Source organism: Copidosoma floridanum, unplaced genomic scaffold, assembly GCF_036245765.1.
Source record: "Copidosoma floridanum isolate Cflo_tuat_1 unplaced genomic scaffold, Cflo_Japanese_pri ptg000030l, whole genome shotgun sequence".
In the NCBI taxonomy this organism is placed as follows: domain Eukaryota; kingdom Metazoa; phylum Arthropoda; class Insecta; order Hymenoptera; family Encyrtidae; genus Copidosoma; species Copidosoma floridanum.
Window position 1 is genome coordinate 25,038,283 of NW_028321907.1, and position 19,152 is coordinate 25,057,434.

At 34.9% G+C, this 19,152-nt stretch overlaps 1 protein-coding gene across 3 annotated transcripts; it reads right to left on the minus strand.

The window, feature by feature from the left end:
• Nucleotides 1–13,539: 13,539 nt before the first annotated feature.
• On the minus strand, nucleotides 13,540–18,674 carry Hel25E (ATP-dependent RNA helicase 25E). Of its 3 annotated transcripts, none has more exons than XM_014360961.3 (10): nucleotides 18,529–18,674; nucleotides 17,379–17,595; nucleotides 16,922–17,142; nucleotides 16,555–16,738; nucleotides 16,355–16,473; nucleotides 14,689–14,820; nucleotides 14,464–14,610; nucleotides 14,140–14,277; nucleotides 13,952–14,069; nucleotides 13,540–13,879 (listed from the first exon to the last, which is right to left on the minus strand). In XM_014360961.3, exons 2-10 carry the CDS (start codon nucleotides 17,572–17,574, stop codon nucleotides 13,866–13,868), a joined length of 1,269 nt encoding a protein of 422 aa, XP_014216447.1. In that variant the 5' UTR covers nucleotides 17,575–17,595; nucleotides 18,529–18,674; the 3' UTR covers nucleotides 13,540–13,865. The 3 variants fall into 3 exon arrangements, with proteins under 3 accessions (XP_014216447.1, XP_089453325.1, XP_089453324.1); XM_089597199.1 differs by lacking the exon at nucleotides 18,529–18,674 and adding an exon at nucleotides 18,207–18,241; XM_089597198.1 differs by lacking the exon at nucleotides 18,529–18,674 and adding an exon at nucleotides 17,696–17,778.
• Between the last annotated feature and the right edge of the window lie 478 nt (nucleotides 18,675–19,152).

The window sequence follows — 19,152 nt, forward strand, 5'->3', positions numbered from 1 at the left end:
ACAAGACAAAACATCAGAGGACATTCTCAACATCGCGCGATGGAGATTATAAGTCGTGTTCAGAATATGAAACCAATACGGATCATTTGCGCATCTGTCTTGTTTGTTTTCGCCATCAAGATTTAACAAAATAATTTGGGGAGCTGGCGGAACGAATCCAGCTGGCATTATTGTGAGTTGCTATGATTGTGGAAAAATAATGATTCACTTTGCTGACAAGATGTTTGAGAACGACAGCAACTGTTTGATTAGCAGTCCCGACAAACACAAAGGTCCTTTGAGAGCACTGGACTTTAATCCATTTCAGTCTCATTTTCTAGCTACTGGTGCGACAGATAGTGACATGAATACTTTGTATATTAATTGGACAAATGAGCCTATGTCTCCTAGTCCCAAAAAAATTTACCACCTGAGGATGTACTGGATAAATCATGGAATACACGAGATACGTTACTTGGCAACATTTTTTTAAACATTCATAATTGACATTAGAGCATTTTGTTGTTTACAGTGCAACACATTCTTGCTTCAACATTTTCACAGCGTTGTGTCATTCAAAGAAGAATTAAGCCATGGTAATACTCACCGATGCCAATTCAAGAGCCTTTATAAGCATTATCATTAGAAATTTTAACATAACAATTCTTCATCTTTATTGAAATGTAAGTGAGATGAAAATCAGTACACTGACATCTTGATATATAGTCACACAGCTGTCTCTTGCTTCAGAAGAGGATTAAACTCCAATTATTGAACTGTGGGATTTGAGATTTGCGACCACACCGTAAAAACATTCCAAAACCATCGAAGAAAAGTAATATCAATTGCCTGGAATCCTTATAATTCTGATCTTCTCAGTTATGCAAAAGACAATAGAATTCTCTCTTGGAATCCTAATTTCAATATTCCAGTACGTAGCAGTTAAATTTTTTTCGCAACTCTGTTTTTTATTGTGTGATGCTTATTTTTTATTACAAATCTTATTTTAGGGTGGTGATACTGTTGGCTAATTGGCTCAAACAAATCATGGAAACTTAAATGTGTCTTAGTGTCCTAGATGAGCTTGATTGGTTGTGAGTACTACTTCATATGGCCAGGCAATAGCATACTCTCTGTAAGGTGGAGCTGACCATTGATCTGCTGAAACGTTGAATAAAATGTTGATTCATTTCATGGCATGAACCCATTCCCACAAGTCTCACAGATGATGCAAACAGAAGTATATTATGAAAGTAATGGTATGAGAGTCCCCAGTCTCTGGTTTAATGGTAGCTAACTATGCGAATAATATCATACTTGAAGTTATACTTTTTATTTCACTAACAATGAGAGTTGGAAACAAAAATAAATTAGTACCCGAACCAAATAATATACCAATTAAGTCAGACTATACAGCTGAAATTGATGATCAAACTGCTCAATTCCAATAATTGTAATTAAAACGCTTTTAACTAGTGTTCTCGTAATTTATGTAGCTCCACAAGCTTCCAAAGTAATATTTTGTAGCTTGCTATACATGCCAGTATATTTAAAGTTCAAGCAATCAATACAGTTATTGCGCTAAAATTGTTTAAAGAGCTGCTACTTTTACAAATTTAAGTATTAGTTACATTTCAACATTTTTACAAATTAAAGCTACTTTTTTTTAGAAATAACAAACATTTTATTACACCTGGATCTGTCCTTACTCTTTTCTTCCATTATCCTTTTTCACGATATTCTCTATTGGGATTAAATTTTTCTTTGAGCTCATCAATAAATGAAACATTAATTATACACAACTTTATATATCAAAAGAAAATTGCTAGATCTACACCTATAGAAATGATGTTAAGACAAAGACAAGACTATTTAAAGAGTAAATAAAAAATAGAGAGGTAAACATAGAGACAAATAAGAGGGTAAGTCGAGTTATTAAATTGTATATTCGTTTATTCACCATAAATCAGTTATTAAAAATTTTTTTTTTTTTTTTTCTATTTAATGATTTTAATTTAGTAAACGATTTTTTTTTCGTCACATTTTTTACAGTAAATCTTTCTCTGTTAAGATTGCACCTGATAATGAATATGCAAAAGTTGGACCCAACAATAGCTTAACAAAAAATCAGGTAACTGTTAAATGAACATTATGTAAACACTGGGTAAGATTTGCTCAAGATTAACATGAATATATTAATCTAAAATTACAAGAACATTCTGAATAATAATTAAACTAATTACTGGGAAATAAAGTGCCAGTCTAAAAAGCCTTGCTGTTTCGGAGATTTTAACAGTAAGTAGAATAATTCTTATGTAAGCAAGCGGTGGTGATAACTAGACCAGTCATTTATTAATTCATTTAATGAATAAATGATTCCTTCGGCGAGCAAGTGACGGCGATAAGTAGCTCTACCATTTATTAATTTACTTAATAAGTATATTATTTCATTGACAAGCAAGCAGTACCAAAAATAAATTTGGCGATTTATTAGTTTATTTGATGGATAATTTTTTTCTTTGACAAGCAAGCGACAACAACAAGTAGCTTAGCTTTTTGATGGATTATTGAGTTAATAAATTTATTCCTTGATGCGCAAGTAGTGGCAATAAGTAAATTAGCTGTTAATTAGTTTATTTTATAAATTTATAACTTCTTTGGCGAGCAAGCGATGGCAGTTCATAGCTCAGCTATTTATCAGTTCAGTTAAGAAATAAATTATTCAGTTGGGGAGCAAGAAATGCTATTTAATAATTTGTTTAATAAATATATAATTTCTTTAGCAAGCAAGTGATGGCAATAAGAAGCTTAGCTATTTATTAGTTTCATAATCTAATTAACTTTTTAGTGAGCAAGCGACAGCAAGGAGTAGTTCAGCTATTTATTAGTTTTTTAAATGAATTAATTCTTTCTTCGGCGAGTAAGCGACGGCGATGAGTAGCTTTACTATTTATCAATTTACTTGATAAATATATTATTTCTTTGGCAAGCAAACAACGGCTGTAAGAAATTCTGCAATTTATTAGTTTATGTGATGGATAAACTATTACTTTGGCGAGCTAGCAATGGCAATCAATAGCTCAGCAATTCATTCGTTAGGAAAAATCCGGTTTCACCTGGTGCGTATTCGACCAGAGAATCACGAGTCAGCCAATAACACTACGCTTATGATGCTTTTACTGCTAGCCTAAGTTACTATTTTATCTATAAATGATGTATCAAAACTGTAATGTTGCTTAGCAGCAATGTTTGATTGCCTACTGACACTTTGTTTTTTACAATACTGAGAATGGATTAGATAATGCTTGCTGATACTTGCTTGCCAAAGATATAATTAATTTTTCTTTCTTTTATGTTTTACCAGGTTAAGTACCGTGACAGTCTAAGCATCGGATCCAGGCTAATCTCTACCTGTATCACTCATACTGTTTCGCATTCACCCAGGCTCGAAGACCTGTTCAACAAGGAGAAAACTCAACAAGAAAATTATTTTGACATCTAACTTAACGGAAAAACCTTTTCTGAAACAGACCGAAATTTATAGAATCTTTTTCCAGTAAAAAAAGCTATTTAAAAAATCTGTACTCTTAGGGAATTGAACCCAATAAGACCCCTAGAATAGCATTAAATCTATAACGAGCACGATGACCACTGAGCCAAGGAAAAACAATTAATTTTTTTAAATAGAATGAAAGGTGGGTGATTGACTTAATGCCAACGCATGCTCAAAAACAAATAACTTATTTAATTAATGAACAAATAAAAAAGTGAGGTAATGTTTGCTGTCACTTAGTCATCATAAAAACAACTTCTTTATTAAATAAACTGATTAGTAAGGAACTAAAGAAATGATTCATTTCTCAAATAAACTTATAAATAGCTAGGTTATTCATTGCCATCGCTCGGTCGCCAAAAGAAAAATTTACTTAATAAACAAATAATTAAATAGCTGAGCTACTCCTTGCTGTCATTTGCTCACTAAAGAGTTAATTAGTTTATTAAACAAATAATCAGCTGAGCATATTATTGGCACCTCTTGCGCCCTAAATAAATTATTTATTTATTTATTTACTGAACTGGTTAATAGATAAGCTACATTTTGATGCCACTTGCTCACCAGAGAATCATATTTACTTATTAAACTAATAAATAGCTAATTTACTTATTGCCACCGCTTTTGCTTGCCAAAAAAATTATTTATTTATCAAATAAAATAATAAATAGCTCAGCAACGCGTTGCCACCACTTGCTCGCAGTAGAAATTATTTAAGTATTGAATGAACTGAAAAAAAGCGAAACTGGTCCTTGCTGTCAATTTCTCGCCAAGAAAATATCTTATTCATCGAACAAACTAATAAAGAGCTGAGTTACTTTTTGCAACCGCTTGATCGCCCATGTTGAATAAACTTATAAATAGCTAAGCTTCTTATTACCGGCACTTTGTGGCCAAAAAAATATTTTACATATTAAATAAATTAATTATAGGATTCGCTTATTGCCACGGCTTGCCCGCAAAAAACATAATAAGAGCATCAAATAAACTAAAGAAAAATTCAGCTATTCATTGCCACCACTTGCTCCCTAAAAAAAAAATCTCACTATTTAACAACCTGAAAATAAAGCTAAGCTATTCCTTGCCATCAGTTTCTCGCCAAAAAAGTATCTTCTTAATCAAACATTTTAGTCAAGGGCGAAAATACTTATTTCCGTCGCTTGCTTACCAAAACAATATTTTATTTATTAAGTAAACTTATAATTTGCTAATTTACTTGTTAAATTCGCTTACTGGCTAAAAAAGAAATAAACATAGCAGAAAAGTAACTAACAGCTAATCAAATGATTGCCATTTCATGGTGGCACCAAAGAGTAGTATATTTATTAAATAAATCAATCGATAGCAGATGACCTTACGGCTTCTTTTGCTCTCGCTACTAAAATAGATCATTTATCAAGTAAACTAAGAGATAGTGAAGCTATTTATTAGTGCCACTTGCTCACCATAAAAATAATTTATTTGACAAATAAACTATTATATAAATAATTTCATGTAAGGCCATCGCTCGCTTGTCAAACAAATGTATTACTCGTTAAATAAAATAATAAATAGCTAAACTTCTTATTTCCGGTACTTGCTCGCTGAAGAAATTATGTATCTACTTGATAAATCTGAGATATAGATAAGTTACTTCTTGCCGTCGGTTGGTCACAAAAAAAATTTTTTTATTTATCAATTTAACTAATACAAAAGCTAAGCTACTAAGTTTTACCGCTTGCTCGTTGATCAGATAATTTATCTATCCAATAAACTAATGATTACCTAAACTACAACCTTCTGCCACTTGCTCATTCATAAAAAAATAATTTAATCATCAAATAAACTTAAGAATAGCTAATGTACTTATTGCTGTGACTAACTCACCAAAAAATGTATTTATTGTCAAATAAACAAACAAATAGCCAAGCTGCTCATTGTCGCCACTTGCTCACAAAAAAAATAATTTATCCATTCAACAAACGAAAACTAAGGTAAGCTACTACTTGCTGACAGTTGCTCATCAAATAAATAATCCATTAAAATCTGAGCTACTTACTGCTACCACTTACTCGCCGAAGAATGAATTTATTTACTGAATAATCTAATAAAAAGCTGATCTACCCGTTGCCGTAACGTGCTCACCAAAAAATTAATTTAATTATGAAATGAACTAATAAATAGATAAGTTACTCATTGCCATCACTTTCTTGCCAAAAATCAAAAATCAAAAAGCTGAGCTACTCGTTGTCGTCGCTTGCTTGTCACAGAAATAGTTTATTTATAGGCTAGCAGTAAAGAAGCATCATAAGCTTATCGTTATTGGCTGACTCGTGATACCCTGATCGAATACGCACCAGGTGAAACCCGATTTTTCCTAACAAATAAATTGCTGAAATTCTCGTTACCGACACTTGCTTGCCATAAAAATAATTCATTTGACGAATAAACTATTATACAGCTAATTTACTTATTGCCACCGCTTTTACCCGCCTAAGAAATAATTTATTTATTGCATGAATTAATAAAAAGCTGGGCTATTTACCACTGACGATTGCTTGCCAAAGGAAAGGTTTAACAATAAAAGGAATTCATAAAAAGCTGAGCTATTTATTGCTACCACTTGCTCGCCAAAAAATATTTCGTTTATTAAATAATGTATTAAAAAGCTGAGTAACTTTTTGCCGTTGCTTCCTTGCAAAAAAATGCTTGATTTAATAAATAAATTTATAAATAGCTAATCAACTAGTTGTCGTCACTCACTCACCGAAGAAAAAATGTGGTTCCCAAATAAAATAATAATAAGCTCAGCTTTTTATTTGCCGCTGCTTGCTTGATAGAAAAATAATTTATTTAATAAATAAATTAATAAATAGCTGAGCTTCTCATTACCGTCAAATTCCCACTATATTAATATATCTATTTTTAGATTTTGTTTTCTCTATTTAATAAATTAATAAGTAGCTACGCTACTTTTTGCCGTCTCTTGCTGATCAAATAAATATTTTATCTATTCAATAAACTTTCAAAATGCTAAGCTTTTTCTTGCCATCGCTTGCCTGCCAAAGGATCATCTGAGTTATTGCATAAGCTAATAAATAGCTGAGCTATTAATTGCCATTGCTAGCTCGCCAAAGTAATAGTTTATCCATCACATAAACTAATAAATTGCAGAATTTCTTACAGCCGTTGTTTGCTTGCCAAAGAAATAATATATTTATCAAGTAAATTGATAAATAGTAAAGCTACTCATCGCCGTCGCTTACTCGCCGAAGAAAGAATTAATTCATTTAAAAAACTAATAAATAGCTGAACTACTCCTTGCTGTCGCTTGCTCACTAAAAAGTTAATTAGATTATGAAACTAATAAATAGCTAAGCTTCTTATTGCCATCACTTGCTTGCTAAAGAAATTATATATTTATTAAACAAATTATTAAATAGCATTTCTTGCTCCCCAACTGAATAATTTATTTCTTAACTGAACTGATAAATAGCTGAGCTATGAACTGCCATCGCTTGCTCGCCAAAGAAGTTATAAATTTATAAAATAAACTAATTAACAGCTAATTTACTTATTGCCACTACTTGCGCATCAAGGAATAAATTTATTAACTCAATAATCCATCAAAAAGCTAAGCTACTTGTTGTTGTCGCTTGCTTGTCAAAGAAAAAAATTATCCATCAAATAAACTAATAAATCGCCAAATTTATTTTTGGTACTGCTTGCTTGTCAATGAAATAATATACTTATTAAGTAAATTAATAAATGGTAGAGCTACTTATCGCCGTCACTTGCTCGCCGAAGGAATCATTTATTCATTAAATGAATTAATAAATGACTGGTCTAGTTATCACCACCGCTTGCTTACATAAGAATTATTCTACTTACTGTTAAAATCTCCGAAACAGCAAGGCTTTTTAGACTGGCACTTTATTTCCCAGTAATTAGTTTAATTATTATTCAGAATGTTCTTGTAATTTTAGATTAATATATTCATGTTAATCTTGAGCAAATCTTACCCAGTGTTTACATAATGTTCATTTAACAGTTACCTGATTTTTTGTTAAGCTATTGTTGGGTCCAACTTTTGCATATTCATTATCAGGTGCAATCTTAACAGAGAAAGATTTACTGTAAAAAATGTGACGAAAAAAAAATCGTTTACTAAATTAAAATCATTAAATAGAAAAAAAAAAAAAAAAATTTTTAATAACTGATTTATGGTGAATAAACGAATATACAATTTAATAACTCGACTTACCCTCTTATTTGTCTCTATGTTTACCTCTCTATTTTTTATTTACTCTTTAAATAGTCTTGTCTTTGTCTTAACATCATTTCTATAGGTGTAGATCTAGCAATTTTCTTTTGATATATAAAGTTGTGTATAATTAATGTTTCATTTATTGATGAGCTCAAAGAAAAATTTAATCCCAATAGAGAATATCGTGAAAAAGGATAATGGAAGAAAAGAGTAAGGACAGATCCAGGTGTAATAAAATGTTTGTTATTTCTAAAAAAAAGTAGCTTTAATTTGTAAAAATGTTGAAATGTAACTAATACTTAAATTTGTAAAAGTAGCAGCTCTTTAAACAATTTTAGCGCAATAACTGTATTGATTGCTTGAACTTTAAATATACTGGCATGTATAGCAAGCTACAAAATATTACTTTGGAAGCTTGTGGAGCTACATAAATTACGAGAACACTAGTTAAAAGCGTTTTAATTACAATTATTGGAATTGAGCAGTTTGATCATCAATTTCAGCTGTATAGTCTGACTTAATTGGTATATTATTTGGTTCGGGTACTAATTTATTTTTGTTTCCAACTCTCATTGTTAGTGAAATAAAAAGTATAACTTCAAGTATGATATTATTCGCATAGTTAGCTACCATTAAACCAGAGACTGGGGACTCTCATACCATTACTTTCATAATATACTTCTGTTTGCATCATCTGTGAGACTTGTGGGAATGGGTTCATGCCATGAAATGAATCAACATTTTATTCAACGTTTCAGCAGATCAATGGTCAGCTCCACCTTACAGAGAGTATGCTATTGCCTGGCCATATGAAGTAGTACTCACAACCAATCAAGCTCATCTAGGACACTAAGACACATTTAAGTTTCCATGATTTGTTTGAGCCAATTAGCCAACAGTATCACCACCCTAAAATAAGATTTGTAATAAAAAATAAGCATCACACAATAAAAAACAGAGTTGCGAAAAAAATTTAACTGCTACGTACTGGAATATTGAAATTAGGATTCCAAGAGAGAATTCTATTGTCTTTTGCATAACTGAGAAGATCAGAATTATAAGGATTCCAGGCAATTGATATTACTTTTCTTCGATGGTTTTGGAATGTTTTTACGGTGTGGTCGCAAATCTCAAATCCCACAGTTCAATAATTGGAGTTTAATCCTCTTCTGAAGCAAGAGACAGCTGTGTGACTATATATCAAGATGTCAGTGTACTGATTTTCATCTCACTTACATTTCAATAAAGATGAAGAATTGTTATGTTAAAATTTCTAATGATAATGCTTATAAAGGCTCTTGAATTGGCATCGGTGAGTATTACCATGGCTTAATTCTTCTTTGAATGACACAACGCTGTGAAAATGTTGAAGCAAGAATGTGTTGCACTGTAAACAACAAAATGCTCTAATGTCAATTATGAATGTTTAAAAAAATGTTGCCAAGTAACGTATCTCGTGTATTCCATGATTTATCCAGTACATCCTCAGGTGGTAAATTTTTTTGGGACTAGGAGACATAGGCTCATTTGTCCAATTAATATACAAAGTATTCATGTCACTATCTGTCGCACCAGTAGCTAGAAAATGAGACTGAAATGGATTAAAGTCCAGTGCTCTCAAAGGACCTTTGTGTTTGTCGGGACTGCTAATCAAACAGTTGCTGTCGTTCTCAAACATCTTGTCAGCAAAGTGAATCATTATTTTTCCACAATCATAGCAACTCACAATAATGCCAGCTGGATTCGTTCCGCCAGCTCCCCAAATTATTTTGTTAAATCTTGATGGCGAAAACAAACAAGACAGATGCGCAAATGATCCGTATTGGTTTCATATTCTGAACACGACTTATAATCTCCATCGCGCGATGTTGAGAATGTCCTCTGATGTTTTGTCTTGTCTTTTGGCAACGTTAGCTGATTACTCGTGCTGGGAATCTCGGATGCTAAACTTTTAGTTATATTGAGCTTGGTAAACGTGGCAGTGACAGCTTCTTCTGAACTGGCGTGTCCTCCTTCTTCCAGAATGATGGCTGGTATCGGTGATGCACAATGCTTAGATTCACTCGCTACCTTAGGTTTTTTCACTTGGAGAAGCCAATACACATGCCTCAAGTGGCTGGATAGTATGCTGGCTGAACCTCTGCAAACTAGGTATATAACTAGGAGTGTCACTTTTGTCAGGCAAATACAGTCTTCAAGACTTACAGTCCGTAGCAGCACTCTCCAGTTGACTTCTCTGCCTTCTTATGACAGTCAATACGTCAGGCAGCTCAGGTCTGCCATCGCTCAAACTTCTCTCATGTCGAACTTGCTACCACAATAACCACTGCTGATGCTGGACAGTGTTTGGTTTGAATTAGGAATTTTTAAAGATGAGATCTGGAAGGGATAAATTATTAGGAACTGTTGCTGGCTGTACTGCAGTGATAAGTATGTGATAAACAGATCCCTTATCTACATTTGTTTCATCGCAAGCTCGAATACTGTAAATGAAAGAAGATAATCAATTTCCAACAATTGCTTCAACTTTAATTGTTTTAACAATATCGACGTTCTTACCTTGTGTAATGAACACCTTCTGGCAGTGAACCAGCATCCATCCTAATGCCTAGGGCACTTTTGACATGTGCATCAAATCAACGTGGGTTGGAAAATTAACCCAAACCAGAGTAAATGCATTATTCAAAATGATTTTCAAGGAGGCATCTGCAACGTAAAGCAACAATTCGTATTATAATTTAACAAAGCTTTTCTAAACATTTGGATGTAATATTGCAAGTGTCTTTAAATCACTAAGCTAAATTACTTTAAAATAGAAACATACTCAAAATACGCACCTGCTACGTCAATAGCAATCTCTGCAATCTATTTGAATGCACTCGTCTGCTGAAACGGTAGGGACTTTTCCGCGACCTCGGGCTTGGGCATGTCTGATCAAACTAGGCCTTACTCTACTGAAAAAACTAGGCACGCATGATGAGTCTGATTGATTACTTCTAGTTGGCCCCGGGGGTGGCGCTGGCAAGCGCTCGGGGCCAAAATCTAAGGACTGAAGACCAACACTGCTCGTAGGCACACATTCGGTATACCCCTTCTACGTGTCGCCAAAATGTGCGCCTATATGCTCATTTCCACGCGAATCCACTTCTCTTCTTGTAGGCGCACGCTCTTTGATACGAGTCTCACACTCTCGAAAAATGTGCGCCTTGGTTCGACGGCTGGCCGCGGCAGGTCGCCCCAATCAGTGGAAAAAAGTTGTCTCACGCCGTAGCATTGGCATTAGCAATCTCTCTACTCATCTCTGTACTTCACTAATTAAAAACGCCTTCTGTTATGACCTGGTTCTTGGTTCTTGGGCCGCTTGGCTTGGGCCTTGGGCGTAGAGGAGGTAGAGCACGAAGTTGTTGGTGGCCGGTGGCGTTCTTCGTCCAACAGATGGCGTTGTTCGGGTGGGTTCGTTACCCGGTGAGGCACATTCTCTAAGGGCACGAAAGTGCCAGGCCACGATCAGGAAGGTCTCTACTGCTCTGGAAGCTGGAAGTTGGTCTCTAGGTGCTTGTAGGCTCCTGGTACTTGGGCTGTTGTTGGGTCTTTTGATGGGAAGCCCTTCTCCAAGAACTCGTGGAGATGATGTCTAGGTCATCATATCAACCTGGGCCTAAAAAACAGTTTTTGACTTCCGGACTACCCTGGCTAAGCGTAGAAAGTATACAGAGGCGTGCGTGCTTTTTTGTTCGTAGGGGAGCGCCAAATTGAGCATCGTAAGCTCTACAGCAGTCTAGCCTCAAAATTCGAGTAGATAGTTTATAATTAGGTATGGCAGATGCCTGCCTCCTGGTGTCCGTCCCTTTTATACGCTTCTCCGGATCCGGTGATGTGGGTCTCGTGTGTTGGCTCTGCAGATCGTATGGGTTCTGGGGACTATGCATCTGCTTGCAAGCGTGCGTGATTGCTTTGAGGTATGGGCTGCACCTTGTTGACCTGGGTAGGCTGGGTGCAAAGCTAAGTCAACCTGCATGCAGGTTCTAGAGATATGGGTATGGTGGAGGAAATGCGAATGAGTCAGTTTGTGCGAGGGCTTGCGGCCTTTTGGAAGGAATGTGTAGCTATGTGACGAAGTCAAAGCTGGTATGAGGGTTTCTAGGAAAGTACAGTAGAGGCCGTTTAATTCGTTGAGCGGGAAGTATAAAATTGACCAATGAAAGAGGTTATGTGATTGAATCAGCCAATGGGAATTAAATGTTTTAATTTCCCGCTCAACGAATTGAAAGACCTCCACTACACGTGCAGAAATACGAATGAGTCAGAGCTCGCATGAGGGTTTATGGCTTTGGAAAGGTACGTGCATGAGTCAAAGCTTGTGTGAGGGTTTTATGGCTTCGTGCAAGAATGCGAATGAGTCCTGAAACAAATAATTCAAAATATTGTCTCCGAAAGATCCAAAAAAATTGTTATTATAGGGGAGCTTTCGTATAGCCTTTTGTATCAATTGATATTTTCTCAAGTTATTGTTATTCTGTAATAAAACAGCATTTTAATTTTGGTGCACATTGCTCGACTCTTGGTCCTGAGTCCTGAAATTATCGTGAGAAGCCCATATATGTCGGAACAATGCACCCTTGGATCCATAGACATACAAGAAATAGACTGCTCGTTCTTATGTACGGCGCTGAAGCACAAGTAGGAGACACAGGAGCTGTTCACATAGACATTTTTTGCTTAATTTAATGTGAACGTTCATATTGAAAAGGGGGTTCCACTGTCCCGCTAAACTCAAATTGAGTGAACAGACTGAACAGACCTATACCTCTTTTTCCATCAGGCAACAAAGCCTAATGGTCGCAACTATGATGACTGACAGGAGCCGTACCATATAACTTTTTTTAGCTTCGCGGGCCTATGTTATAACATAAGCCGATGTACAGAAAAATAGTTATATGGTACGGCCCCAGAGAACACAGTATAGGTCTGCTTAGTCTGTTCACTCAATTTGAGTTTAGCGGAACAGTGGAACTCCCTTTTCAATATAAACGTTCACATTGAATTAAGCAAAAAATGTCTATGTGAACAGCTCCACAACATCGAACGTGTAATTTGTCTCCCTCGCGTATTGCCAAAGGTGGGAACATGCGGGAGAGACAGATGTCCCCGTTCGATATTGTGTCTCTTTCTACTTGTGCTTCAGCGCTGTACATAAGAACGAGCAGTCTATTTCTTATATGTCTATGGTATCCCCTTTATTTACCAGACGCGCAGTAGAAGACTATATATAGTACCGGTATAATTTTCAATGCGATGTATACATGTATGTATGAATTTTAACCTAGTTTTTTGTTTTTTTCATTTAGTAGTAACTTTACTTTCACTGAACGGTTATTTAAATAACACTAATATGATCCTTATTCATATTCTTTTTATGAAACAATGACCTCAATCTTTACGTTATTTATTGAGATACTAACAGATGAAGAGGTAAAACCCCATTACATGCCAAGTTGAATTTAAAGATACATTCTCGTTAATAACTCGCTTCCAAAGCTGTGAACAGTCTTGAAATTTTGACTGGAGCTTTGTCTTGTAATTATTTACCTACATTTCGAATATTATATAAATCTTAAAGTTATTATACATAAGGGGAACATTCCTGTAAGTAATACAATAAACCATCGAATCACTTTACCAGATAGTGCTAAGAATAAATTTCAAGGAATAACGAATACAAAAATTTAATTATAATGGAAAAATAATTTACTTCACAAGATTATAAGTACCTTCATTTTTATTGCAAATAAAAGTTCATTTATATACAAATTCTTCTACAATTTAAAAAATAATGCAATTAAAAAAATTTGATGAATGATTTAACATATATCTTAAAAATCACGTCTACTATTACAAAATTTGGTCAATGATTTCTAAATTGCAAGGTAATTATATTATAAGCATAAAAAAATTGGTGATTAATTACTTATGCAACTACTGCGTTGAATTGAAAGATTACAGTAAGTATATGTATTTGTCTTTATCATGAAAAATTTCACTGATAAAATGTAGTGAAACAAGTCATTGGGATTGCATGAATTAAAATTATCGTCCTTCAACTGAAAAAAAAAAAAAAAAAGGATTAATTCATGAGTTTCAATTTGAACTGGTATTTAGAAATGTTGACTCACTATAAGTTGACAAGTCTATCTCGTCTGGTAGCTCGGTAATATTAACGTCAAATCTTTCTTGGACGTCATTTAAAATTTTAGCATCACTCTCATCGCTCACAAATGTTATAGCCAAACCCTGTAAATTAAAACAAAATCAGCAAGCATATATAAAAGCACAGTTAATATGTTGAATAATTAAGTCTTACCTTAGTACCGAAACGACCAGCTCGAGCTACTCGGTGAAGGTATGTGTCAGAATTCTCTGGCATGTCATAATTGAAGACAATGTTCACTCGCTCAATATCCATACCACGACCAAAGAGGTTCGTAGCCACCAGGATACGCTAAAAATAAATTATTTTAATGCCATTATAATGTATCGATAGCATAAAATAAATACAACTATTGATAAATATATATGCTCAGTGAGAGAGTTCAAGGATATCACGATGTGATCATTAACTAAGAATTTTCATCATAGCATATAATAGGTGGAGAGAATAGTTTAATAAGTTTGAAAAACAACCTACCTGTTGGAAATCTTTGAAAGATTGATATCTCGACAATCTCTCCTCTTGCGTCATTCCTTTATGAATACCAATGGCGGGGAAATTTTGTTCCGTAAGGAGTTGAGCTAATGCCATACATCTTTGAACTGATTTTACGAAAATGACAACCTACGAACACCATGTGTTGAAAAAGTAATGCCCATGAAATACGAATTTTTGTCAGTTTCTGTAAAATAAGTAACTCACTTGATTAAATTCAAGAACGTCCAAAAGTTCGAAAAGCTTCTTATTTTTTTCATTTTCCTTAAGCTTGACATAATGCTGTTGTAACCCATGGAGAGTGAGTTTGGCTTCATCATCAACATAGACTTCCATAGGCTGTTTAAACAAGCAAACAAAAAAATTGTATGTTAAGACAACTGCAATAATGTACCTCGTACGTGCGAATCTTGGGCCTTGTACTGGAACTGCTGAATGCTTAGAGATCCTTTTTGCACAAGGCACGTGAAGCGCGTGTTACAATATTCATCGAAGTGTTTCTCGGATCGCCAGATGTTTTACAGATCACAAGATACTTCATTAACATTTAACAATCTTTCAAATTTGAGAAAGACTCAAATTAAAATTAAACACATGTAATTCAATGAAACTTAAAAATTGTACAAGCCTGAATTTGTAGATTTCGAAGTTATAAGTCTTATTGCTTAGCACATAAAAACAATACATAATCATCATTAATATTGTATTAAAATCAAAATAATGTATCATCATTTTTAATGTATTGTTTTTAACGATTTTTAATCGCGTTCTATGTCATTGCCCACCTAGTACTGTGTCAATGACAAAAATCCTGCAATCATTTTCACACACCTACAAATGTTACGTTAGTCAGTGGCAATCATAATAACTTCGCTCACTTCGAGTACTTTATTAATCGTTCATCATGAATACGTGGGAGTAGTTAGGAGTTGTACAATGGTGTCGAAAGGGTTTAACAATTTTTGTTCGTTTTTTTTAAACTTGGGAATTACGGTCTCTGTTGCTTACAGCACAAAATAACTATACTTTAATCAATTGGATAAGACTTTGTGGCCTCGTAAAAATATAATGGACGCTATAAAAAGCATGCTTTGATGCTTTGCAATTCTAGGGATATTTATTATATCGGAAGTAATTATTACTATTTAACTAGTCCCTGACAATGGAATTTGTTTAAATTTGATTGCCATAACTATGATTAATCTATTCCCAAATAGATCCTCTTGAATCTTCTTTCTTGAGATCTTCTTTCTTCAGGATGTGTTGATTACTCTTGATCCACCCACCCCATGTTTGGTTTTCTGATTCCAACTAATAATTTTACCTATGAGCAATGTTTTCTTGTTTCTACCAGAGATAACGCTAAATTTATTTCCTGGCTTTGGATAGAAGCAAGTTTTAATTTGTGGTTTTGATTTTTTAACTTAACAAATTAAAACTAAAATTCCTAGCTATTCGATTATAAATTACCGGGACCGAAATATTGAGAAATAATCTGTAACTCCCAAGGTACGAAGGATGTCATGAGGCTGGCTTTAGAGCAAGTTTGTCAACTCTGATGACATTCACGGAAGATGAATGCCTGACGACAGCTATCCGGGTATATTGTATTATTATGTCCACGATGACATTCACGGACGTTGAATGCCTGACGATTTTTTCCATTAACTGTACAACATATTCGACGACATTCGCGAAAGATGAATCTCTGACGGGCTTTCTGATAATATTGAATAGATAAGCTTTGGAGAATAGTGCTTTTACGATGTGTTGTTTTATGTGTCTACCCCACCCCCCCGATGCATCCTACGAGGTTTTTTTTATAGGCGAGGATGGTATTGTAGATCAAAGTGAAGAAGTCACCACATCTTACATCTTGCATGAATTTTTTGCAGACTGGACGAATTTCCTTAGATAATGTGGCGCTGAACATCATAACTTGTTTGCCATGAGGAGTGCTTCGGAAAATTTCTTGTACATCTTTACGCATGTCTGAGTCATGTAAAAGAAGTCGATATTAATATAATTTATAAGTCAAAACTTGATATGTAGCACCTATGTAGTTGTTCTCACCTAACTGCTCCAGCATTTTGTCACACTCATCAAGGACAAAATGCTTAAGGTGCTTCAGATTCAGCTTTTTATTTTTGATAAGAGCTAAGATTCGTCCTGGTGTTCCTACAACAATGTGGGGGCAGGTGTTTTTCAAGACTTCTTCATCTTTTTGTATTGGTAAACCGCCGAAAAATACTGATACCTAAGATAAAGATTCCATATCATAGGCAACATTTTAAGATCATTTTTCCAATTATACAGATAAAAGAGAATTTGGTCAGTTGTGGGTAGTGGTAAATGAGTGTCATCATTTGAAGCTAAGAAGCACGTTACATCATAAATAATCCTGCATAAGTGACAAAATGATAGCAAGCATAGTAATTACCTTCACTTGCGGCATGTACTTGCTAAATCTTTCGTATTCCTTGCTTATTTGAAATGCTAGTTCTCTAGTGTGGCACATAACAAGAACATAGACTTGGTTTTCGGTTAGTTCTAACTGCTGCAAGGTTGCTAAGACAAACACTGCTGTCTTTCCCATACCAGATTTAGCCTGGCATAAAATGTCCATGCCGAGTACAGCTTGTGGAATGCATTCGTGTTGAACTGTAAAATAATAAATAAATTTTCTCAACACAAACATTTCAAAATAATATAAGATCGCAATATTGAGCAGTTATCAGGAGTAGATTTAAGCAATCATAAGAAATCAGTTGTCCCTATCTAAATCATCATATAATACGTACATTTGAACTATAATAGATATATAACAATTTACAGGAATTAAATAATCGAAGTAATTACCATAACACTAGACAGAAAAACAAAACAGCAATACTAACCTTCAGAGGGGTGCTCAAAGCCGCAATCGACGATAGCACGCAAAATTTCTGGTTTCAGTAGGAAATCTCGGAAGCCACTGCTGTGAATGGACACGTATGTTCCCTTGACTTCCTTCTTGGCTGGGGATACTTCGCCATTGCTAACTAGAGTCTGCTCAGTCTCATCTTCGTAATCCAAAAGTTCTTCATCTGCCATCGTGTTTGCTTGTTTCTGTTCCTAACCACGTACATATAAAAATTTTTAAATTAAAAAAAAAAAAAAAACAGTTTATTATGCTATACGTGGACGTTAACTTGGCCATGCCAAACGATCATACACTGAGAAATAGAAAATAGGTTGTGGGAAGCTGAGTCGGAATTACAATGGCGGTAGCGTTGCTTGACGATCTCGTAGCAAATTTGTAAAAAACGATCATAATTTACTGAAACCAGGACAAAACTGATAGCACTCACTGCTGAGTTTACGAATTACTGAGAATTAAGTTGTTATTAAGATTAGCTTTTAACAATGCAAGGGTGTGAAATGATATAATGACACGATCGATTTTCAACCCCTACGGTGGCCAACAGTCTCGGCTGTTCTGTACACCTCTTACACTCACGGTATGCAAGCCGCATCGAAAGAACGCTCCGCCATTTTTGTGGGCGCCATGTTTCCCAACGCACTTGACCTCTGATTTTTAATCAACGATAACGAAAAATAAATTATACCATTAAGCAAATACTGCACGACTGAAAGGTACGTGCACAATTTTAAGCACTGAAACAGTCATTTCAAAGTTTTAAAAAGAGTGATTTTCAAACGTGGTTTGAATATAGTATCAGTACCTAGCGTCTAGAAAATGGTGGCCCGCGGGTAAGGCACCTCGTGTTTGATCGTGGCTAAAGATAACCCATGGTACTTCCTGTATGTATGCGCGAAAAAAGCATTCTGTATTTTGTTACAAAATAAATTAATGACTTGAAACTACAGTATTTACAAAATATCAAGCATTCGAGCGTCTAAAGCTTTTTTTGGACGAGCACATGAAATACATGCAAGAGACGAAAAATGTGCAAACGGTGTCCACACCAATCATTAAAATTTTGAGACTACTATGACGAACGGTATGTACGTAGTGTACCTACGAAGCGTATGTATATTTCTCACCTAATTCTGCGATACCCAAGATTGAAACAAAGACTGCTTTATAGGCTCGCACGTTCACCGTAACAGCTTCACTCAAGCCTAGAACTAAGCTGTACAGGCGAGTGACGACTTGGCCCTGGCGACTGATACTCTAGTAAAAGGAGGAAAGAGTACAAGAAGTCTAACTATACTAGCCAAGCGGCATTGAATTAGATGGTAGAGATTACTGAAAACCAGGGATGGGTAAATCTGTAAGAAATTATTTTCGACACGTCATGTTTCGTTTGTGTCATTTATGTCATTTATGTAATACGTGATACAATCACGAGAGTGACTTTACGCTCTGTCTTCAAGGCCGTCCAGGGGCCGTACGATATGACCGACCCAGAACCCCAGGAGCCGTACCATATAACTTTTTTTAGCTTCGCGGGCCTATGTTATAACATAGCCGATGTAAAGAAAAGTAGTTATATGGTACGGCCCCAGAGCTGAGGCCGAAGAGTGGTCAAAATTTTAACCAGCCGCCACTTTCACCAGAATTGAGGGACCTCATTATTCGTAGAGATCCGAAAAATTTTCGTCAAATTTAATTTTGGTGAAGAGTTTTGTTGGTATTTAAGAAGGGCCACATGATTTTTTTTATAA